At 41.0% G+C, this 26,185-nt stretch overlaps 1 protein-coding gene across 1 annotated transcript in view; it reads right to left on the bottom strand.

Moving 5' to 3' along the window:
* The window catches only part of LOC145417501 (glutamate receptor 1-like), a 723,617-nt gene that overhangs the window by 609,779 nt on the left and 87,653 nt on the right, over nucleotides 1–26,185 (bottom strand). The window contains exon 4 of the mRNA XM_080286209.1: nucleotides 11,121–11,250. Within this exon, the coding sequence (XP_080142335.1) occupies nucleotides 11,121–11,250 (130 nt within the window). The remainder of the gene's footprint in view (nucleotides 1–11,120; nucleotides 11,251–26,185) is intronic.

Raw genomic sequence — 26,185 nt, 5'->3', positions numbered from 1 at the left:
GGTACCACCAATTCCCTCGCGATTTATTTTATATACTATATTTCAGTGTCCTCTTGTTATGTCACTGACGTAGGCAATGGCGAAATTAACGCCATATAGATGGTATATAAGATAATAAAAGTATTAAAATGCAAAGTAAATCGCTAAAGGAGAGGCGCTACAAAGGATCCTGCGCATCGTAAAATACGGCCAACAGTCGTATTCTAGAGGTTGCTAAGAGATATATTATTTTTTCAGGCAATTCATGGAGTCCTATGCACAGTAGAAGGAACAGTATTTCACCCAGCATTACTCAGAATAAAATCTACTGTAGTTTTTCTTGCCTTCGACACCTGAGGGCATACTGGACCAACAGTAATAAAAATTCTCCAGTAAGTTGAATACAATCGATGGGAGGAACCAATAATATAAATGAATATATATGAATATTCAAATTCATATATATATATATATATATATATATATATATATATATATATATATATATATATATATATATATATGCAGAAGTTGCAGCGTCACATGCTAGACAAAATCAACAAAGACGATTTTATAGATGTATGTTAGCATCTACTGAAGTGGAGGGAGAGCTGGCATGGATCAACAATTGATTTGATGATGTTATGCATGAATGAAGAAGTTAACAGTTATGATTACGTCCCCTACAATCCTGGTAAACAAGAATTAAGCTGATCTCAAGTCTCTAGTAGATAAAATTATTTCGAAGCAGCAACAATTCTTGGAGATGATGGGCCTTAGAGAGCATGAGACCAGCATCGTCATTCTGGGCGTGGCAGATGATCGTGAGGCACTGGATAGCGCTATAACTTATCGAGAGAAGTTCAACAAAATTTGGTCAAAAACTGGCGTGGTTGGTATGCACCGTTGGCTCTGAGGCAACTCACAATCCGGTGATACTGGCAGGACCAGACACTGTCCTATCCTGTCCACCCTAGCGGGCAAGAATCAGTGCACCCCTACCCAGGACAACTCTAATCAATTGAAAAACTTTGGTGACAACAACAGTAGGACATATATAAAGATAGATGTCCATCAAAGTGTCAGGAGGGAGTGGCATCGACTGTGGGATGCGGAGGTAACAGAGAAGGTTGGCCCCGAGAATAACGAACCTGGTGCATTATTCGTCTTGACATCGAGAGCGTAAGCTGTGCAGAGACAAGGTCGTCCTCAACTGCTGGAACCCTCAGTTATTCATATCCACCACAACAAATGAATAACTTAAAAATAATATCGTGGAATATTAATAAACTATGCACAAAATGGGAATGCCAAAAGTACAGCAGTTACTTATGGATTATGATGTAACATGCATTAATGAGGTTAGGACGTCCCTACCCTTGTCATTCCCCGGATACATAATGTAGAGAAGTAACGTGGTTAGGTCTGCTAAGGGAGGAAGGACGGTGGTCTGTGTTAAGAATTGGCTGTCATATTTAGTGCATGATGCTGACACAGGCACAGGAGAGCAAGTATGGATGCAATTTCGTCATACACAGGGAGTGCTGTTTGTCTTCTGATACATTCCACCGTGTGATTCGCAGTACTATTCTCATAATTCATTTGCATCACTTCAGGAATAACCGAAGTCTAGATGTACGCATAATGGATATAGTATAACTGGCAATTTGAACTCAAGATTTGGTAAGAATGTGAAAGAATTATAATCGTTTACTGAGTTACCTAATATCGATTCTCGTACCCAGGGATTCCTGATGATGTTAATACGCCTAATGGTAATGCCAAATTGTTTTCTACCATATGTACAGACAATACACTGCTTGTGATTAAAAATCTCAAGTCACATCAAAAGCATTTTCCTGGTAATAAAACGTACCGGAAGCGCGACACTTGGGTCTCAGAGTTGGATACATGTTGCGTCTCGGATGCTGATTAGCCATTTGAATGATTTTTCTGTGTTGAAGCGAGGTGATCTCCCCTCTGATCACACCCCAATCATGGTAACTGTCTCCAAGACAGGGATTGATTTAGATGGCCTTCTGGCCAGAGCAGCACTGCTGGGTGATCATGCCGCTCTCCATGGTAATGCTGACAAGGTAAGAGTAGTTAGAAAATCATTTCGATATAACAGAATTGATAAGGAAATGTTTGTAAACAATGTAGCACAAATGGATCCAGTTGATGGAAACTTTGATGTTTTTGATTTTGAAAGTAATACCACAGATGCCATATATGAGTGTGTACAGATTAGTGTGTGTATAAATGAGCAGGAAGTGGAGCAGGGTGGTGTCAGTCTCCTGGTGATGACTCAAGCTGCGTAGACCCACTGTCTGACTCACTTCTTCTTCATTTCTGCAACATTCGCGGCCTTTCCTCTAACATTCGCTCTGTTGAGCACCACCTGACAGCAAACCCGTTTCTGTATCCTCCTACTTTCTCTATACTCATTCAAAGCCAAAGGTGGCTGTTGTGTATATATACGCAACGACTTATCTTGCTCTCGTGTTCCTGAACTCGATTCTTCTGAATTCTCTCCACTCTGGCTTCGGCTTTCCTGTCATTCTCTGACTAAATACATCTGCGCTCTTTATTTGTCCCCTAATTCTACTGACTATGAAAAATTCTTCAACTATCTTACTTCTATGATGGAACACATTCTATGCATTTCTCCTTTCTCTGAAATCTCCAATCTAGGAGATTTCAATGTTCACCACCACCTTTGGCTCTCCTCTCCTTTCACTGATCCACCTGGTGAACGAGCCTGCATCTTTTCTATCCTTAATGACCTAGAGCAGCTTGTACAGCACCCTACCCGTAACCCTGACCGCCTTGGAGAGAGCTCCAACATACTTGACCTCTTCCTTATAACTAATCCTTCTGCTTACACTGTTAATCTTTCCTCACCGTTGGGATCCTCCAATCACAACCTTATTACCTTAACCTGTCCTATCACTCCAGTACAGCCTGTGGACCCTCCAAAGGAATGTGGACTGTGGCACTTTGGTGCTGCAGATTGGGAGGCCCTCAAGCAGTACTTCTTTGATTTTCCATGGAATGATTATTCCTTCCATGGCCGTGAGCCATCTGAGTGTGCCTTGCACATTACGGAGGTTATTCTCTCGGGCATGAAAGCAAACATTCCTTTCTCATATCCTTTGACTAATGCAAGAAAGCCTTGGTTTAATCACGCTTGTTCTAACGCTCTCCGGAACAAGGAGAAGGCCTATAAAAGGTACCAGAGCCAACCCACCCCTGAATCACATCTTTTATATGTTTCTGCACGGAATCGTGCTAAGTCTGTTCTTTGCTCTGGTAATAATAATTTCATTCTTACTAAATGCTCTCACCTCTCCATCTCAAACTCTTCCCACTCCTTCTGGCACCTTGCCAAAAACCATTCTAACAACTTTACCTCATCATCCTTCCCTCCTCTTTTGTACTCTGATGGTTCTGTAGCTATTTCTTCTACTGATAAAGCAGACCTCTTTGCTCAGACTTTCTCCTCCAATTCCACCTTAGACGATTCCACTGATGTTCCTCCATCACTTCCCCCTGCAGACTTCCTCATGACTGACATTAAAATTTCTTCAGCTGATGTTTTTTCTGTCATCACAGGCCACAATACTAACAACGCATATGGACCTGATGGAATCCTTCCTGTTGTCCTCAAGAACTGTGCTTCTGTACTTACACCCTGCCTAGGCAAACTCTTTCACCTTTGTCTGTCAACTTGTACCTTTCCTTCTTGCTGGAAGTTTGCTCTCATTCAGCCAGTCCCAAAGAACGGTGACAATTCCCAACCCTCTAACTATCGTCCAACTGCTTTAACATCCTGTATCTCAAAAGTTTTCGAGTCAGTTCTTAATAGACAAATTTTAAAGCATCTTTCCTATCACAAACTTCTTTCTGATTGTCAGTATGGGTTCCATCAGGGATGCTCTGTTGGCGATCTTCTCACCTACCTTTCAGACTCCTGGTCATCCTCCTTTCGGGACTTTGGCAAAAGCCTTGCCATTGCACTTCACATCTCAAATGCTTTCGATCGAGTCTGGCACAATTCTTTAATTTCAAACTGCCCTCTTACGGTTTCTATCCTTCTATATATGCCTTCATCTATAGCTTCCTGTCTGGTCATTCTATAGCCGCTTTTGTAGATGACCATCGTTCTTCTCCTAGACCTATCAACAGTGGTGTTCCTCAGGGCTCTGTCCTATCACCAACTATCTTCCTCTTATTCATCAATGACCTTCTCAGCTGTACATCTAACCCTATCCACTCATACACTGATGATTCCACCCTTCACGTTTCCATTCGGTTCCCGCAACGTCCATCTCAGCAGTTACTTCAACAAACAAGAGATGAGGCTATGGCACACGTGATGTCTGACTTGACTAGTATCTCTGATTGGCGTAAAAATAATCTTGTTGTTTTTAATGCATCAAAGACTCAGTTCTTACACCTATCAACCTGACAAAACCTTCCACAGGAGTTCCCATTAATGTTTAAAATATTCAGCTTAATCCTGCATCATCCATGAACATGCTTGGGGTTTCAGTCACTCACGACTTGTCTTGGAAAGATCATATTACATCTCTTGTAAAATCTGCTTCCAAGAGATTAGATGTGCTAGGCCGACTCTGTTCCTTCTTTACCCCTGCACAGCTGTTGACTTTATACACAGGTTTTATTCGCCCCTGTGTAGAATACAACTCTCATGTGTGGGGAGGCTCCCGACATACAGCTCATCTTAACTCCTAAAACGCCGCCATGGACAGCCGACCCCCCCCCCCCGGGTGGCGGGGTTGGATCGCGGTCAGAGTACCTGTAGGAAAATATTAGCCAAAAATCAGAGATTAACCCTAGAACATTATACTTGGTAAGGCAGATAGTACTTACATTCAGCTTTCTCCAGGGACAGGTGTTGAGCCTTCGTGGACTACCCAAGGACTTGTGGAGACTTGAAAAGTAGGGTAACAAAATCTTCACTTTCACATCTCCAGCAACCCGGTTTCCTCTCTACCACAGCCTCATTCTGTCACAGTAAACTTTATACTACAACATAGAGGTAGTTTGGAATCCGTATTTGTATTAATAAGCACTGAAAATAAGGCTAAAATCAACGAAGCGTACGGCCGACATGCAGCGCGGCGGCGGTCTTCCCGTCACTCAACAAACATTTCCATTTTCACAGCTAAAAACACGTATACTTCATTATTTTCAATCATAGTACTTCCCAAAAGACCACCGCGGCACGTTTATTCTGCCTTACGCCCGTCACTTTATTCTCGTTCCTGTCGGCCGCTCGCACTGACTCAGAAGAGCTAGAACTCGCCATAATGTCACTTTGAAAGCCTGCGGTAAAGTGACGCTAAACAGGGGAAAACTGCGCGAAAAAAAGCTAGTGTGACAACTGGGGAAACAAGGGTTTCCTATTACCATAAACTGCTTGTGAGAGGACAGCGCAGATTTACAGTTCTGAGCAGTCAGCGCACTGCCATATATCACAGCCAGGCTGGCCGGGCCGTGGTGGGGGGGGAGGGGGGAAAAAATGCGATACTTGGCAACAACGGAGGTCAGTAGTACAAAGGTCAAGTATGCTAATTGTAGCTAAAGGGTGGCGGTACTGATAGACAATACCAGCTGGAACATCCTTGCCCGCATTTATTCAAAATTAACTCAAATCACAAACGCGATGATCCGCCGATATGTCCTTTTGGCGATTGTCGCAAACGCGACGATCTGCTTTTTAGGAGTTAATAGCGTGGAGTCAAAGGCTTTTCGTCTCATTAACTCTCCTCCTCTTACTGGCTTCCTTCAAGCTCTGTCTCTTTGCAGTACTGTTGCATCTTTATCTCTTTTCTACCACTACTTCAATGGTCACTCCTCTTCTGAACTGTCTGCTTGCTTCCCTTCACCTCTACGACAGGCACGTAGCACCCGTCTAGCAGCAAACTCTCATCCCTTTTCTGTCCAACTCTCTAATGCAAGAGTTAACCGTTACTCCCAGTCCTTCATTTATGCAACAAGTAAACTCTGGAACTGTCTCCCTCTGTCTGTATTTCCTGCTAGTTATGATCTTTAATTTTTCAAATGCAGTGTGTCTAGGCATCTTGAAATGATCAGATCTTGAATTTGGCTCTCTCTTGTATTTTGTCTTTCACCTGGAAGGAACAGTATTTTGGGCTTGTGGCCTTTGGTTCCTTCCTCCTAGCATAAAAAACAAAAAGTCTGGGTACATGGGAAAGGCTATTAGATGATGCAGATAATGCCAGGAGGTGGAGGGCCATTAACTGTAAGGGTGACTTTAGTGCTAATATAAGTGATGATGGTTCGAGCCCCAGTAACGAGGAATTCAGGGCTAGTTTTGAGGCTGTCTTGAATCTCCCAGACGTCGCTGATCAGAGTGAGGATGATGTAATCACATATGTCACCATCCCTGTTCTGGACGAACCCATCTCACCCGCGCAGGTGCATCAGTAAGTGAAGAAGCTGGAGCCTGATAAAACATGGAGCCTGACGTGCTCCCCCAGGGCTTTTTCACTCCTGACAGCACACTGGATATTATCAATAATGACCCTCTTGAACAAAGTTTCCTCCTCAGGTGAATACCCACGGTCACGGATAACTGCTAAAGTGTTTATGATCTTTAACCCCTACATGCTGGGTTTTTTCCAATGTTGCACGGTCCTCCCTATGGGGGATATGTGTGACAGAAAAAAATACCCTTACTTCAAATCCTAATATCTGCCAAACTATAACAGCCAGAGAAAAAATTAAAGATACATAAGACTCACCAACTCTTCCTCTTTCAAATGAAAGTATCCCCACGTCTCCAAGCAGTCCCATCGATGAATAAGGATAAGTTAAAAGTCAAAGGGTGGTAGGAAGACACTTGCGGCTATACACGTCAACCGGCATTGCTCCGCACCCAAGATCATGACAGCTATACACGTCAGCCGGCGGTTAGGGGTTAAGAGTGATAGATCAAACACCAATAATTGTGAAGGGATCAGTGTAATTAACTGTATTTCACAGTTATATGACATGATGCTTTTGCAGACCGTTCAACCACTGATTTCAGCCATCTGGAGAGCAACCAGGGGCACAGAAAACCAAGGTTGCTTAGAGCACATTGTTACACTGCGCCTCCTTACAGATACGGCGAGGCAAAAGAAGATTAAACTATTCATGACATTTGTTGATTTTTCAAATGCATATGATTTAGTCTGTCAACACAAGTTCTTCATAATACTAAAGAAGTTGGGCAGTGGGATGTTGATGCTGGCAGCGATAGTGGCGATGGGCTGTGTAACTGAAAGTATAGTGGGTGGTGCCGTCATGACGGCCACACTGGGGGTCTGACAAGGTTTACTAACATTGTTTTTCTTGTTTATAATACGTGCGAATGAATTACTAAAAGCAATGAAAGAAAACTGCGACTTGGAAAGATTTTTAGAATGGTTCCATATCTTTGTTTTGATGGACGATACTGTCCTGTTGTCAAGTAGACAAAATATGATTTAATAGGTATGGTTAATGCGAGAGTTTTGTAGAGATTATGGCATGGTGGCCGTGCACGAGTGACGGTTCTGTGTCCTCGGCCATCGGAGTAGTTTACATGTAATGAATAAAATGTGTCATCTGATGAAATTTGCATCGTTTGTCAAAAAGAACAACGATGTACCATTTACTGTGAAACAGTGGGTATCTGACATGGCGCTGATGTTGTCCTTTATGTCCGGGTGTGAGTCTTGGGTTGGGGTTGATATCAAGTCAGTCAATAGACTGACAACGGGGTGTGAAGCAACTCTTAAGGGGTGGGAAGGACAACATCAAACCTGGTATGTTTTGTCAAGTCAGGCTACCCGTCGCTACCAGATTTAGTTAAATTCAAGCAACATAAAATTTTTTTGGCAAGATGTGGTCCGATAGGTCTACTGTGTACGATGATCCTTTGTCACTTACCATTAGAATTTCAACTGGTTTTTATACACATATAGGGAAATTGGCGAAAGAGTTCATCACAAATGACGTTCCACCTAAGTTAACATTAATCAGAAATGCTCGCGAAGCTATTGCAGACTCAAACTCATCAAGATGTCTTGTATTATAAAGACAGAAACCCAAGTTTCTCCGTTCATGACATTACAAGGAAAAACACCTGATCAATGAGTTCCACGGCATATAGTTTACGCGGTTCCGTGTATCTGGACATGCCTGGCGGTGGAGACGGGACTATGGAATAACAGCAAATATCAGACAACTACAGTATTAATAGACCAGAAGATCTGTTCACTGATACCCTTCCCCATGATATAACTTGTAAGGTAATTTGTGAGTACTGGAGTTGTTCAAATAGTGTTTTATTCGTTTGTCATTCAGTAATATTTTTATTGCTTTGTATAATTAACTTATACTTTGTGGATTACTGTTATCTTTGTATGCAGTTCACTATACTATTTTATATACTGTAATTACTTTAATCAATGCATGTAATATATAAACTGTGGCCGTGGTCAATACATTTTATTTCTGTTTATCTATCTATATCTATGTGTGTGTGTGTGTGTGAAAGAGAGAGAGAGAAAGAGAGAGAGAGAGAGAGAGAGAGAGAGAGAGAGAGAGAGAGAGAGAGAATTTGCTAGGATGTATATATAAAATGGCTCGATGAAATCAGAAACAAATTTAAGCACTGGGCCTTTAATTTTGCATGTACAGTATAAGAGAAGGAAAGACGAAGGATAGAAGTAATCGATTAAGAGCACCTCTTTCCTGTGATGAGGAAATAATGAAGGCACCAGCTTCAGGTGTGTGTGTGTGGGGGGGGGGGCTGAGAGAGAAAAGAAAACATTGATGAGAACGATAATGGGAAAAAAGTATAAAACTACTCGTGAGAAAGAAAATTATCTCTGGATACTGATAACTGAACTCTGCCATGGTTGGGACAACTCAGGTAACCTATTGCAGTCGACGTGAAACTTTATTCAACTGAATATTTGTCATAAGAGTGTAACAGTAATGAATGACCAAAAATCTATGATTTTATTGAGAAATTCAAAAGTTAAATTTTGGTCAGGGTCAAAATAGAGGTACAAAAATTGAAAGAAAAGCATTCGGGAGCCGAATGCTAATCGACAGCCAGAATATGCTGTTGGCCAAGTCCAAGATTGTGGGCATATCTTGATACCTGAAAGGTTTCATGTTGATAGCTCAAGCTGTTCATGAGATATAATGGTGCTAAAGGTGGGCAGTAAAAACTTGTTGACCTATAGCAACCATGTCGGTGACCTTAAGCTTGGCCCCGAATGCCCATTTTCGAACTCGGCCAAGATTTTGGTCATATCTTTATACCCTGAAGGTTTCATGTTGATAGCTCAAGTAGTTCATGAGAGATAATGGGAACACACACACACACACACACACACACACACACACACACACACACACACACTTAAAGCTAAATTTGACTTATTGAGAAAGAGACGAGACCCCACGAGCGTAGCTCATTTCCTGTATATCACAATTAGGTAAATACAATTAGGTAAATACACACACACAAACAAAGAGGCTGGTAAAAACATTATCGCTCTGCCTCGTAGGGCGGGCGATAATAACGCTTATAACATTGAAATATACTGAAAAAAGCCGGTGAAATGAATGTGTGTAGTTGGAATGATATGAAAAGCTTGTGGTACGATAAGAACGAAAAGAAAGAGAAATTTATCATCTTCATCATGACCTATTGCCCCAAACAAAGAGAACAAAACACGGGCAAAGAGAAAAATCCGCATACGCGTATACTATGATCTATTATGTTATTGGCGGGGCTCCAGGCTTATCAAGGTAGCATATCCTTGTACTCCTGGCTTACTGAATAGATACAGTGACACCAAAATATATTATATATATGAACAAGCCTTACAGCCATATTTTTAATGATTAAGAAGATTTCGCAGCGTCACCTCTTCTGTGATTTACTTAGCATATTATGTCTCAGTATTCTCTTGTACTGTTATTGACGGACACTACATCAACATTTCAGCGATATAAATAACAGTGTTCAGTTCTAATGTGCAAAATATTTAAGTAAGAAAAAAAATCTACGAAACTTCCTACGCTATTTAGAATACGGCCCATAGACAGGCAATAGAACAGTTATAGTGATAACTAAACTAGGATAAACCTTAACCTTACATTGGCTGCGAGAGGACAACACCCAGCCATGGCCTAATAAAATGACTCAGGCCTGAAATGAAATGCTTGAAGGACGTAGTTTGCTCGATCCAACGTGAGTGTGAGCGGATGGAGGAAGGACACAAGGAAATTCACTCTACTGTGTCTGCAGACCAAACCCTGATTTAGCTTAAGCCATTCAATCCAACGACGGATTTTATACTTTCATTATGCTATCATCAGACGACGTTATGAAGTTCTGGAAAAGGTTTTTGAAGTGAGGGATGAAATGTTGCTGAAACTAGTCCCCATGCTCGAGATGTTTCCTAATTTGAATAAAAATCATCTGAGGTATTAGTATGAATAAAATAAAAAGACTGGGTCAATGAAATAAAGAGGTAAAAGAGATGAAAGACAAATATCAGAGTCGAAAGACTCAGCAGTAAAAACCTATGTAAAAATCGTAAACAAGTATATACAAAAAATCAAAAGAAAGAAAGAATATCCGCAAAAATAAAGTTAGCAGGTGGAAGCTATCGTCGTAGGAGTCATAGAATATAGTGATTAAAACGAGGCAACATTAAAACAGATAAAAAACATAAATAAAGCTCTGTAAACATAAAGAAGCAACAAAAATAGAGAGGTTGGCAAGGGACTATGGTAAAAGGCAGAAGCACTGACCGTCATAAAGTCAGAGAGGTAGATGATGAAAATGGGGAGTAAGGGTTATTTTATCAACAAAATGCCTTGTAGAACGCCATAAACATGCTGCAGAACAGAAGAGGTTAGGATTAATAACTAAGGTGAAAAATCACAAAAACTTATCACTGGAGTAAGAATAGAGATGAGAGAGGAGGAGTATATAAGTCAAAAGGTATCTAGTAATTAAACTTAAAAGAAGAGGCTAACATTAGGAAAGAAAAAGGCAGAAGAACGGGGAATACATGGTAAAATGTGTTAGTACTGACCGTCGTGTGAGTCGTAGAGGTAAATGATGTGATCCCAGCGGTAGTGGTGGATGAGGTCAATGATGGCCTGGTGGTACTCGGGCCTCATCGTGGTGGCATAGTCCATCAGACCAGAAGACGGGTTCGGCACCTGCTGGACACAGGGAGAGTGATGTATAGTTTGTGTCTCTCACATTTCTAATCTCTCTCTCTCTCTCTCTCTCTCTCTCTCTCTCTCTCTCTCTCTCTCTCTCTCTCTCTCTTATATGGGGGAAACATGGGTAATATCTTTATATATCTATTCTCTTTTTCTGGTGGTATGGTGGAGGGGTAGGAGGTTGTGTGGTAACGTTTAATTAGGAGGCAGAGTGTGATGCGTTGTGGTGTGATGTGGTGCGGTACTGTGTGGTGTGGTGTGGAGCGGTGTTGTGTGAAGTGGTATACTATGATGTGGTGGTGTGGTATGATGTGGTTTGGTACTGTATAGTGTGATATGGTGGAGGTGAAATGCGGTGTTAGGCTGTTGTTCGTAGTAGTGTGGTATAGTATGATATACAATACTGGGATGCACTATGGTGATTTGAGTTTTGTGCTATGATACGAGTATGGAGGTAAAATAGAGCAAGATGTAATGTGGTGTGGCGTACTGTGGTGTAATACGGTGACGAACAGTGTGATTTGATGTGAAGCACCTGGCGCGTAATTCTGTTGTTGGATGTGATACGAGTGGTGTGGTGTAACTTTTAGGTATGTTGTAGTCTGGCCAAGGTAGGTAAGGTACTGTATGTTCCTTCCCTATTTACTGTGGTTCGTCCGCCTCACTTTGGCGAAGAATTTCGTTCATTTACAGTTTGTCTCCCGTAGCTCAAAGGCAGAACTAATAATTAATACAGCTTTACATCTAGTCGCGACACTTTTTTGACTAACATGCTAATCTCTTGCTACACTTCAATTTTTTATAAGGATAGTAATTTTAAGGCAGGTTAAAGTGGACAAAGTATAGTTCAATCAGGAAGCATTTACAGTCAAAAAAAGAAAGAAAGAAAAAAAAAAAAAGGCTGCTGTCAGTATACAACATGTTTCACCCAAGTCAAGGTCCTAGTCGTTATGATGATGATGATGATGATGATGTTTCATGGACAACGACGACGACGATGATGATGATGACGGTGATAATGATGATGATGAAGATGATGACGATGACAGACGCAACAGCTGATCTGGCAATAAGAAGTAATAAAAGGAGTCAAAGAAACAATAATGGGCACACATACGCAGTAAATAAGTTAAAGGAGTTAATGCATTACTAAGATAATATTATGCCTCATTTTTCCCATTGCATTTAGAAAAGTGATGATGATATAAATAAAAAAAAATATATATAAATTTCACCTTATAATGAAGGTCAACGAGAAAGAGAGAGAGAGAGAGAGAGAGAGAGAGAGAGAGAGAGAGAGAGAGAGAGAGAGAGAGAGAGAGAGAGAGAGAGAGGAGGGAAGTGAAGAGTGAGGTTGGATCCCTTCGTAATGCCTTCAATCCTATGACCTCTATATCTTATTATTATTATCATCGTTATTCTCCATGCTACCACCTTTTATTCGAAATGCTGAAAGACGATTTTACTGATCCTATGCTATTCAGTACTTGCATTTCAGTCGTGCTTCCTTCAGGCGATTTATTTCAGTTTAGGAAATGTCTGGTAGCGAATACAATCCTTTGGCGGAAGCATGCATCACATCAACACTACGAGGTTGCCTGGAGTGCTGTCAGTTGTATCAAATCGTCTAGTGTAATCTGAAATGGAACACCAGAGTTGTCCACATCATGAGAGTGTTAATGGTGCCCGAATTAACACTCTCATATATTCATTCTCAGCTGAATAAAATCATTTTAACATACATAATGTTGAAAGGTTATTGCATTCTGCCAGGACTGACGACGCTGGTCTAGAGTGCAAGCTGTTTGCAGAATCGTTTAATCTCATCCAGCTGGTAAAGCAACCAACCAGAATACCTGATAATCCTGATCATAATGCCCATCTCTTGGACTTATTCTTGATAAATAATCCAGATCAGTACAGGATAGAGGTACTGTCACCACTTGGATCCTCTGACCACAATCTCATCAAAGCCTCATTAGTTAACCACCCCACACTTCCCCGTTCTGAACCTGTCAGGGTGACCCGATGGCACTTTGATAGGGCTGACTGGGATGGATTTAGAAATTATCTTGCTGACATTCCATGGCAGTCTTTCTTCTCTAGTGATCCCAATTCTACCCAGTCCCACATTTGCGACTTAATATTAGCTGGTATGGATTTATTCATACCAAGTCAACAGTTCACTAAAAGATCGAACTCTCCAAAATGGTTTGATGGCAACTGTGCCAGAGCAACAGCTCACAAGTCATTAGCATATAACTCTCACTTAAAATAAAAAACATCTGAATCACTCTGTCACTTTAAAATTGCTAGAAATCATGCTAGCTAAATCAAACTTTCTTCAAAATCAAGCATCAGAACTACTTAACAACCCTAATGACAACAGAATATTCCGGTCAACTCCCAATTCATTCAATAATAACTTTAACAAGTCATCTTCCATTTCCCCACTAAAATCTTCAGATGGCAGCATTACAAATGACCCGCATGGGAAAGCGGATATTTTTGCCAGTACATTTGCCAGAAACTCTGCCATAGACGATACCAGCCAGAATGTCCCAGTACTAGAACTTGACTCTCCCGAAATTGCCCCACTTAAAATACAGACAAGATACATAAAATCTATGCTAGACAATTTACCTACCAACAAAGCTCCAGGCCCAGATGGAATTCCGCCAACTGTTTTGAAAAAGTGTTCCCTTGAACTTGCCTCTGTTCTAGCTAAATTATTCAGACTATGCATACGTACTTCTTTATTCCCAAATTCATGGAAAGAAGCCAATATCCACCCAATTCCGAAGAAAGGAAGTTCCTCTGACCCCTCTGATTACAGACCAATAGCAAGGTATTTGAAACTTTAATTAATAAGCACAATGTTAAACGTCTTGAATCCAACAACTTAATTAGTGACAGACAATATGGTTTTCGCCACGAAAGATCCACCATTGACATACTCAATCTCCTAATTCATACCATCCATCAGTCAATTGATCTACATGGAGAAACTCATGCAGTAGCTCTTGATATTTCTAAAGCTTTCGACAGAGTATGGCACCATTCCCTGCTGTCCAAACTCTCTTCCTATGTACTAACGTCTTTTGTTCCTTTGATTTCTTCTTATCTTAGTGACAGGAAAATAAGAGTAAAAGAAGATGATGTATATACCAATTATCACTTAATTAGTGCCGCAGGGGTCAGTACTGGCGCCAACCCTATTCCTGGTTCATATTAATGATCTCTTATCTGTCACCCGCAATCCCATCCACTCATATGCAGATGACTCAACACTACATAGTTCATTCACACTCAGACACCCATTTACAAAGTCTAATATCTCTACCTCTCAACTCAGTACAGCCATCTCCATAAATCAAGACATATCTACGATCAGTGAATGGGGACAAAACAACCTTGTCTCATTTAATGCTAGTAAAACTAAATATATACAATTTACTAATAGACAGATATTGCCAGATTCGTACATTACCTTCAGTGCTACTAGTATTCCCATCTCCAAAAGTATTGAAATTCTTGGCGTCTCACTTAACAATGCCCTCAGCTGGACCTGTCACGTTAGATCACTTGCTATAACCACCTAAAAAAAAAACTTTGATTATTGTAGAGCCCGTAACTTTTTCACTGATGAGCAGTTAGCTATAATTTATAAGAGTCATGTGCACTCTCAGCTTGAATATTGCTCACCCTTGTGGAATGGATGTGGAGAGGTTGCATTAAAACACCTTGACAAAATTCAGAACAAAGCTGTTAGAATCATTAACAACCCAGCAATTACAAATAAAGTACCTCCCCTGCAAGTAAGAAGGAATGTTGCCTCCCTTGCATTATTTTACAGATATTTTTATGGAAAATGCTCAGACGAAGTTGCGTCCATGGTGCCACCTCTCCATGCCTTCCCTCGTGCTACAAGGGCATCTGGTAGCGCTCATGACTGGAATGTCACTCAGCCATATTGCAGAACTTCTGCCTATCAGAATATTCTTTCATTCCCCGAACTGCATCTCCCTGGAACTCGCTTCCCCAGAGTTCTTTCCCTCAAAATTTCAACCCACAGGTTCAAGACTAACTGTTACAGATATTTTATGAACGGAGGACGCCAGTCGTCTGGTGTATGGATTATTTTTTTATTCACTTGTTTTTTTTCTTCCTCCGTTCTGTTATTTAAAAAAATGGCATTAGCTGCCATAGAAGTAATGGAATTATCCCAGTCATGAGAGAGTTACACTCTCCATTTACTCTTTGTCGAGAATATAAGTCTTAGCCTTTTCTTTTTCCATCATACAGAGCAGTACCTTCACTCTGATGATGCATAATTTTAGTTTACTCTTGCTACTTCCAACTGATTTTATTCAACTTCGAAATGACGTCCATCAGCTTAGCAGTTAATGAAGGCTATAATAATCCCCCAGTTCGAAAGCCTCCCAATTTAAAAATAATATATCGGCAGGAGCTAGAATATCATAATTATCACATCATCGGATGATGGAGTTGATATTAAGCTACGATATGTCTACTCCCTCAAGTATAAAATCATCTGAGATGTGAATAAAACTGTCTGATAGCAGGAAGAATTAAATACATCAATGGACTCAATGAAATAAGATTAGTCTCTGTTCCGACAACTCCTTCAGTACGATGACGTCTTTATCCTTTTCCTGGAAGAGACCTCTTATAGTCGAGACATTAATGAAGGCTATAGCTAATCCTTTCAGTTTGAACAGTCTCTCCTGAAGCTCAATAAAGTCATCTGGCAAGTACATCAAGAATCTGCTTCAAGGATCAGCACACAGTCCGTTTTCATTTTGTATTGTAATGTACTGTACGTCCTTCATGAGGTACTTAGAGGATAGGGGTCATGAGTCAAACTGGAGTAGACCACATAACAGAAGTTAAAGGAGAGGGATTTAGGATTGTTTTCTATGTGCATTATTTGGTAGTGAATGCGGAAATGGAAACTATAGCAACATACGTTCAAGTGGTAGGACATCACAAATGTGTGGGGGCTAAAACAGAACCCAACAAAAACAGAAATGATGGCTAACAGCAAACTCGGCGAAAAACAGATATTTGAGGAACGCAAAAACGGAAAATTTTTGAAAAATACAGAAGCTTAAGTATCTGGGTTCACAGGTTAAATAGAAGGGCGGAGACCGAGGTAAGAGAAAATGCAGCCTTATCGAAATGGAAAGAAGTTAAAGGTATATTACGTATCTTATCATCATCCTCCTTTATAATACGCAAGCATATGAAAGAACATGCTACCAGCTCCATCTTTATAAAGTCCGCCACAATATGGTCTCGAACCGTAGATTCTGGGCTCATACATAACAAGATGAGTAAAATATCCACCAAGCCACCTCAATTCCACTCGGGCTGAGGAAAACGAAAACTCTCTCTCTCTCTCTCTCTCTCTCTCTCTCTCTCTCTCTCTCTCTCTCTCTCTCTCTCTCTCTTGTACAGAAATATACTATATATATTATAATAGTAAATTAATTACTATATCCATTATCTTACTGGAGACGACCTTTATTTTGCAATTCACCAACACAATCCTCCATCACGAAGCATGTTCACACCATCTTATTTGTACCAATTCATTCAGAACGTATAGAACAACTGAAGGTATGTTACGATATATTTCTGCATAAAGTTTAATTCATTAACTACAGCATGTGCATTCATTGGGAAAACCAAAAAATTAATATGCAAAAATATACTGTACACTCATCCGTATTCGACTTGTAAAATTAAGTACACTTCTGTGTCCGTGTACGTATTAAGCCATCACGTAATATTCTCCCTTGTACTGTATGTGTACATAAGATTATGAAAGCGAAAGCCCAAATGTAAACAAAACTTCGCCTACTATTCCGTCTCTTGAACTTGTCACTTTTCTCTGCTGGCTGATATTCTCAAAAGTTCAGGATAACTTGATATGTATCACTACGCTGAATGAAAGGATGATGGGCGCTCCCACCGACCTTTTCTACTGTGATTATACTCCACCAGGATGTAGGCTATCCATCATTTTCAAACCTTACGCACCCTACCAAATAGCATCATCTACTGGTAGACACACACACACACACACACACACACACACACACACACACACACACACACACACACACACACACACACACACACACACACACACACACACACACACACACACACACCACCAAATTTACCCACATAACCAAAACCTCACTGACGAACTAACCACAATACAAGCTAGATTGATGATTAAAACTATGGTGGTACACCCGGCAACAGTTCCGCCTGGGCCCCCCAGTAGCGAGATATAGTAGATGTGGCAGAAGTGTGTGTGTTTGTTCGTTTGTACATGCTCGAAAAATGTTCGGATCGTCAACTCTCTCACTCCATTTTGAACGTGAATCGACCTTTGTCAGCAGTTTTAATTAAAAGACAAATCCTCTTTAATCTGTGCTGATAATGCTATATACTGATTACTTAATGACCTGAGAGAGAGAGAGAGAGAGAGAGAGAGAGAGGGAATAAGTTATGGAGGATATCCAATTATCGTGGAGTATATTGTAACGGGTAGCAATGCAACAATATTTCATTTTTTTTTAATTGTTGTTAGGAATACAAAGTGTCAGTAACCTGAAACGATCCACAATAATGACTGGGAAAACTATTATCATGTCCAATACAAACAACCTAGCTGTTCGTCCCCCCCAACTCCGACCCACCTACCGTCCTGACCTCCCGTCTCTCCCCCATAACCACACACCGCCATCTATGGAGTGAACTCAAAGGTCGACTCACGTTCACAATGGAGTGAGAGAGTTGACGATCCGAACATTTTTCGAGCATGTACAGACGAACAAACACACACACTACTGCCACATCTACTATATTTCGCTACTGGGGGGCCCAGGCGGAACTGTTGCCGGGTGTACTGTACCAGTCTTAAGTGGCGGTTTGGGTGGGGCACGAACCTCTGTACAGTGGTGCAACGTATTCCATACCCGCTATGTCAACGGCTCTGATATATGTAATAGGCATCACAGTAAGATAAACACATAAGAATATAATGGTAACGTGTGTATTATAATATATGAAAGAACAGTAAACTGATTATGCGTAAAATATTTATACGGCAATACAGAAACGTGGCATAATTATTTTACAGTGTTGCTTAAAAAAAAGTAGTCACTTTTATTGGCTGTTACCGTATTTCTGGGGTTGGTAATAATGTCACAATTATGATTATAAGATAATGTGCATGAATATAAGCAAAAATATGCCAGTTTCTTAGTAAAAAAAATATATACATTAAACCCTCGTGAGTGGCAACACTCACACACACCCAGTCCGACCTGGTCATGTGTGAGGGATAGAGGAATAGGCCTGTTTGGGGACACCTCTTAAAAAAAACGTGCCAAGACTTTAACCTCCTGGGTGGTGTGGAAATAAAGTCAAATTTACAATGTGTACATTATAACGTAAAAGAAAATAACCAAAATGCATCCTAAAATACCACAGACGAGAGAGAGAGAGAGAGAGGGGGGGGGGAAGGCAGACCAAGGGCAGTGTTGAGTGCAGCTGAGTGAGAGATGAAGGAAGGGAGGGAAGGAAGGAAGGAGAGAGTGATTGAATGAAAACAAATCATGGCGCTACAACAACGAGGTCATCTGGCGCCATATGTAAAACAATAATATTTTTACACATAATTAGATAATAAGAACAAAATAAAGAAATGAAAGCACACGTTTATAAGTCACTCATAAAAGAAACAAAATTCCCAAGGGTGACGCACATCTCCCCAAGGAGAGAGAGAGAGAGAGAGAGAGAGAGAGAGAGAAGGCAGGCAAGGGGCAGTGTTGAGTGCATTGTCAAGCTGAGGGAACGATGAAGGGAGGGAAGGAAGGAGGGCGAGAATGATTGAATGAAAAGGTGCCGTAACACCGAGGTCATCTGGCGTCATATGTAAAACAATAATATAATAAAAAACAAAATAAAGAAATGAAAGCACAAGTTTATAAGACATAAAAGAAACAAAATTCCCTAGGGTCATGCACATCCCCCCAGGAGAGAGAGAGAGAGAGAGAGAGAGAGAGAGAGAGAGAGAGAGAGAGGCATCGCGAGTATGGAAAACGTGGCAACACTGTATAGAGGTTCGTGTCCCACCCAAACCGCCACTTTAGAATGGTACGACCATAGTCAAGGAAAACTGTAAATATATATATATATATATATATATATATATATATATATATATATCATCATCATCAGCCATTGAGTATCCACTGCAGGACCGGCCTATCCTTACCGAAGAAGGGACGATACAGTTAATGTATCTCTACAAAGTGGATTGGGCTGTCTGGTAGAGACTATAAGTAGGGAGAGAAGTGCTTGTGAGTGTGACTGTAATGTTGGAGTGGCTTTGGATGTGTGTGTAGTCTATGAACCAATTGTAATCGGCCCGCCTTGAGCCGACTAGGTGCAAGCATACTATTATGCAACACTGTTCAACCACAATACCCCTTATGTCCACCAAAGCAGTAGTGGCTCGGTGAACACTTCCCAAAGTTTTTACAACTCTGGGGGGAGGCGAACCCGCATCCACCAGCGTGCGAGACACTATACACACTCTACCACTGTACCACAGAGGCTCCATATTTTTTTTTTTTTATGTGAGGAAGAAGGAACCAAAGGCAATGAGCCCACAATACTGTTCCCTGCAAGAGAAAAACAAATACAAGAGAGAGCCAAATTCAAGATCCATTCATTTCGAGATGCCTGGACACACTGCGTTTGAAAGACTGGAGATCATAGGAAGCAGGAAATACGGACAGAGGGAGACAGTTCCAGAGTTGACCTGTTCCATAAATGAAGGACTGGGAGTAACGGTTGACTCTTGCATTAGAAAGTTGGACAGAAAAGGGGTGAAAGTTTGCTGCTAGACGGGTGCTACGCGCCCGTCGTAGAAGTGGAGGAATGCATCCAGACAGTTCAGAGGAACAGTGACCATTGAAGTAGCGATAGAAAAAAGATAAAGATGCAACACCGCGGCGAAGAGACAGAGGTAGAAGGGAGTCAGTAAGAGGGGAAGAATTAATGAGACAAAAAGCCTTTGACTCCACCCTATTGAGAAGAGCTGTATGTGAGGAGCCTCCCCATACATGAGAATTGTACTACACACAGGGGCGGATAAAACCCCTGTATAGAGTCAACAATCGTGCAGGGGTAAAGAAGGAACGGAGTCGGCTTAGCACACCCAATGGCTTGGAAGCAGATTTTACAAGAGATGTAATATGATCTTTCCAAGACAAGTCCCAAGCAAATGAAACCCCAAGCATGTTCAACGATGATGCAGGATTAAGTTGAGCATTATTAAACATAAGTGGGTATACCTGTGGAAGATTTTGTCGGGTTGATAGGTGCAAAAACTGAGTCTTTGATGCATTTAAAACAACCAGATTATTTTTACCCCAGTCAGAGATACGAGCCAAGTCAGACATTAGGTGTGCCATAGCCTCATCCCTTGCCTGTTGAAGTAACTGCTGAGATGGACGTTGTGGGAATCGAATGGAAAGGTGAAGGATGGAGTCATCAGCGTATGAGTGGATAGGGTTAGATGTACAGCTTAGAAGGTCATTGATGAATAAAAGGAAGAGAGTTGGTGATAGTACAGAGCCCTGAGGAACACCACTGTTAATAGATCTAGGAGAAGAACGATAGCCGTCTACAACAGCGGCTATAGAACGACCAGAAAGGAAGCTAGAGATGAAGGCACAGATAGAAGGATAGAAACCGTAAGAGGGCACTTTGGAAATTATAGATTTATGCCAGACTCGATCGAAAGCCTTTGAGATGTCAAGTGCAATCGCAAAGCTTTCGCCAAAGTCCCGAAAGGAGGATGACCAGGAGTCAGAAAGGTATGTGAGAAGATCGCCTGTGGAGCGTCCCTGACGGAACCCATACTGACGATCAGAAAGAAGTTTGTGATACGAAAGATGCTTTATAATATTTCTATTAAGAATTGACTCGAAAACTTTTGAGATACAGGATGTTAAAGCAATTGGACGATAGTTAGAGGGTTGGGAATGGTCACCCTTCTTCGGGACTGGCTGAATGAGAGCAAACTTTCAGCAAGAAGGAAAGGTACAAGTTCACAGACAGTCAATATATATATATATATATATATATATATATATATATATATATATATATATATATATATATATATACTGTGGGTGACTCTACACTGAGTGACAAGCCAAATAGTTTCCTATGCACCAGGAAACCATTTACTACGCTAGGGTGTAACCATGTAATCAAATTTTGGCACCTGGTGGTTTAGTGGGTAATTATTGCACTCCAATCGGATTGAGCCGGTGAAGGTTTATATGCAAGGGATACTTAGGGTTGATTGCTCATGTAATGCCACTCAGGGATGAGTGAGGCTGGTCACTCTCATCTTAAATGTCGGGACCAACTGCCTAGCCCCTCATGGGGCAATGTAGGATTGGATGATGGATGGATGGATATATATATATATATATATATATATATATATATATATATATATATATATATATATATATATATATATATATATATATATATATATATATATATAGAGTGTGTGTGTGCGTTTGGGAGACTGTGTAAGAAACGGAATCTAAAGGTGAATGTAGGGAAGAGTAAAGTTGGTCATGGAGAAAGGTGAAGTCATTGAAAGTACATGAAGGTTGGATGAGGAGGAATGGAAAATGTGAGTAAGTGTAAGTACTTGGTTAATATGATGAGTAAGGATGATAGGTTAAAGGCTGAAGTGATTGAAAGGGTACAACAAGGAAGAAAGGTTACTGGTTCCTTGAAGGCAGTGATAAGAAAGAGGGAAGTGAGCATGGAAGTGAAAGAGTTACTACATGACAGTATTGTGACACCAACTCTAACGTGTGGAAGTGAAGCTTGGACGCTGTTGGAGGGACACAAGTCAAAAGTGAGAGCAGTGGAAATGAGGTTTTTGAGAGGAGCATGTGGAGTCACGTAGAGAGACAGACTAACAAATGAGGAAGTGAAGGAGCGTTGTGGTGTGGATGTGTATGTGATAGGAAGTGTTAGCAGAAACATACTAAGGTGGTCTGGCCATGTGGAGAGGATGGAGAATGAGAGACTGACGAGGAGAGTGTATGTGAGTGAGGTGGGGGGGAGAGAGTGAAGGGAAGGCCAAGGATGAGATGAAGGGATGGAGTGGAGAGGTATATGAGAGAGGGGGGGAGTGAATTGGGGGAGCAGGGCAGTGAAATGGCAGGGGACAGGGTGACTTGGAGGCGATTTGTTTGTGGCCACCCCGTATGGGATTAAGGTGTCTGGCAATATATATATATATATATATATATATATATATATATATATATATATATATATATATATATATATATATATGGGGGGGTTGAAACACGGACTTAATTATGAACATGTATATGTGGTGCCTAAGTATATATATACATAGTTTTTTTTTATGTGAGGAAGAAGGAACCAAAGGCAATGAGCTCGCAAAACTGTTCCTTCCAAGAGAAAAATAAAATACAAGAGAGAGCCAAATTCAAGATCCATTCATTTCGAGATGTCTGGACACACGGCGTTTGAAAGACTGGAGATCATAGGAAGCAGGAAATAGAGACAGAGGGAGACAGTTCCAGAGTTGACCTGTTCCATAAATGAAGGACTGGGAGTAACGGTTAACTCTTGCATTAGAGAGTTGGACAGAAAAGGGGTGAGAGTTTGCTGCTAGACGGGTGCTACGCGCCTGTTGTAGAAGTGGAGGAATGCATGCAGGCAGTTCAGAGGAACAGTGACCATTGAAGTAGCGATAGAAAAGAGATAAAGATGCAACACTGCAGCGAAGAGACAGAGGTTGAAGGGAGTCTGTAAGAGGGGGAGTTAATGAGACAAAAAGCCTTTGACTCCACCCTATTGAGAAGAGTTGTATGTGGGGAGCCTCCCCACACACGAGAGTTGTACTCCACACAGGAGGAGATAAAACCCCTGTATAGAGTCAACAATTGTGCAGGGGTAAAGAAGGAATGGAGTCGGCTTAGCACACCCAATGGCTTGGAAGCAGATTTTACAAGAGATGTAATATGATCTTTCCAAGACAAGTCCCAAGCAAATGAAACCCCAAGCATGTTCAACGATGATGCAGGATTAAGTTGAGCATTATTAAACATAAGTGGGTATACCTGTGGAAGATTTTGTCGGGTTGATAGGTGCAAAAACTGAGTCTTTGATGCATTTAAAACAACCAGATTATTTTTACCCCAGTCAGAGATACGAGCCAAGTCAGACATTAGGTGTGCCATAGCCTCATCCCTTGCCTGTTGAAGTAACTGCTGAGATGGACGTTGTGGGAATCGAATGGAAAGGTGAAGGATGGAGTCATCAGCGTATGAGTGGATAGGGTTAGATGTACAGCTTAGAAGGTCATTGATGAATAAAAGGAAGAGAGTTGGTGATAGTACAGAGCCCTGAGGAACACCACTGTTAATAGATCTAGGAGAAGAACGATAGCCGTCTACAACAGCGGCTATAGAACGACCAGAAAGGAAGCTAGAGATGAAGGCACAGATAGAAGGATAGAAACCGTAAGAGGGCACTTTGGAAATTATAGATTTATGCCAGACTCGATCGAAAGCCTTTGAGATGTCAAGTGCAATCGCAAAGCTTTCGCCAAAGTCCCGAAAGGAGGATGACCAGGAGTCTGAAAGGTATGTGAGAAGATCGCCTGTGAAGCGTCCCTGACGGAACCCATACTGACGATCAGAAAGAAGTTTGTGATACGAAAGATGCTTTAAAATATTTCTATTAAGAATTGACTCGAAAACTTTTGAGATACAGGATGTTAAAGCAATTGCACGATAGTTAGAGGGTTGGGAATGGTCACCCTTCTTCGGGACTGGCTGAATGAGAGCAAACTTTCAGCAAGAAGGAAAGGTACAAGTTCACAGACAGTCAATATATATATATATATATATATATATATATATATATATATATATATATATATATATATATATATATATACTGTGGGTGACTCTGACTCTACACTGAGTGACAAGCCAAATAGTTTCCTATGCACCAGGAAACCATTTACTACGCTAGGGGGTAACCATGTAATCAAATTTTGGCACCTGGTGGTTTAGTGGGCAATTATTGCACTCCAATCGGATTGAGCCGGTGAAGGTTTATATGCAAGGGATAGTTAGGGTTGATTGCTCATGTAATGCCACTCAGGGATGAGTGAGGCTGGTCACTCTCATCTTAAATGTCGGGACCAACTGCCTAACCCCTCATGGGGCAATGTAGGATTGGATGATGGATGGATATATATATATATATATATATATATATATATATATATATATATATATATATATATATATATATATATATATATGAGTGTGTGTGTGCGTTTGGGAGACTGTGTAAGAAACGGAATCTAAAGGTGAATGTAGGGAAGAGTAAAGTTGGTCATGGAGAAAGGTGAAGTCATTGAAAGTACATGAAGGTTGGTTGAGGAGGAATGGAAAATGTGAGTAAGTGTAAGTACTTGGTTAATATGATGAGTAAGGATGATAGGTTAAAGGCTGAAGTGATTGAAAGGGTACAACAAGGAAGAAAGGTTACTGGTTCCTTGAAGGCAGTGATAAGAAAGAGGGAAGTGAGCATGGAAGTGAAAGAGTTACTACATGACAGTATTGTGACACCAACTCTAACGTGTGGAAGTGAAGCTTGGACGCTCTTGGAGGGACACAAGTCAAAAGTGAGAGCAGTGGAAATGAGTTATTTGAGAGGAGCATGTAGAGTCACGTAGAGAGACAGACTAACAAATGAGGAAGTGAAGGAGCGTTGTGGTGTGGATGTGTATGTGATAGGAAGCGTTAGCAGAAACATAGAGGTGGTCTGGCCATGTGGAGAGGATGGAGAATGAGAGACTGACGAGGAGAGTGTATGTGAGTGAGGTGGGGGGGAGAGAGTGAAGGAAAGGCCAAGGATGAGATGAAGGGATGGAGTGGAGAGGTATATGAGAGAGGGGGGGGGGGTGAACTGGGAGCAGGGCAGTGAAATGGCAGGGGACAGGGTGACTTGGAGGCGATTTGTTTGTGGCCACCCCGTATGGGATTAAGGTGTCTGGCAATATATATATATATATATATATATATATATATATATATATATATATATATATATATATATATATATATATATATATATGGGGGGGTTGAAACACGGACTTAATTATGAACATGTATATGTGGTGCCTAAGTATATATATATATATATATATATATATATATATATATATATATATATATATATATATATATATATATACATAGTTTTTTTTTATGTGAGGAAGAAGGAACCAAAGGCAATGAGCTCGCAAAACTGTTCCTTCCAAGAGAAAAATAAAATACAAGAGAGAGCCAAATTCAAGATCCATTCATTTCGAGATGTCTGGACACACGGCGTTTGAAAGACTGGAGATCATAGGAAGCAGGAAATAGAGACAGAGGGAGACAGTTCCAGAGTTGACCTGTTCCATAAATGAAGGACTGGGAGTAACGGTTAACTCTTGCATTAGAGAGTTGGACAGAAAAGGGGTGAGAGTTTGCTGCTAGACGGGTGCTACGCGCCTGTTGTAGAAGTGGAGGAATGCATGCAGGCAGTTCAGAGGAACAGTGACCATTGAAGTAGCGATAGAAAAGAGATAAAGATGCAACACTGCAGCGAAGAGACAGAGGTTGAAGGGAGTCTGTAAGAGGGGGAGTTAATGAGACGAAAAGCCTTTGACTCCACCCTATTGAGAAGAGTTGTATGTGGGGAGCCTCCCCACACACGAGAGTTGTACTCCACACAGGAGCAGATA

Source organism: Coenobita brevimanus, chromosome 110 (genome assembly GCF_032717465.1).
Source record: "Coenobita brevimanus isolate Jiangsu-jjx chromosome 110, ASM3271746v2, whole genome shotgun sequence".
In the NCBI taxonomy this organism is placed as follows: Eukaryota; Metazoa; Arthropoda; class Malacostraca; order Decapoda; family Coenobitidae; genus Coenobita; species Coenobita brevimanus.
The sequence above is the reverse complement of the archived record's forward strand: the minus strand, read 5'-3'. Positions and strand labels throughout refer to the sequence as shown.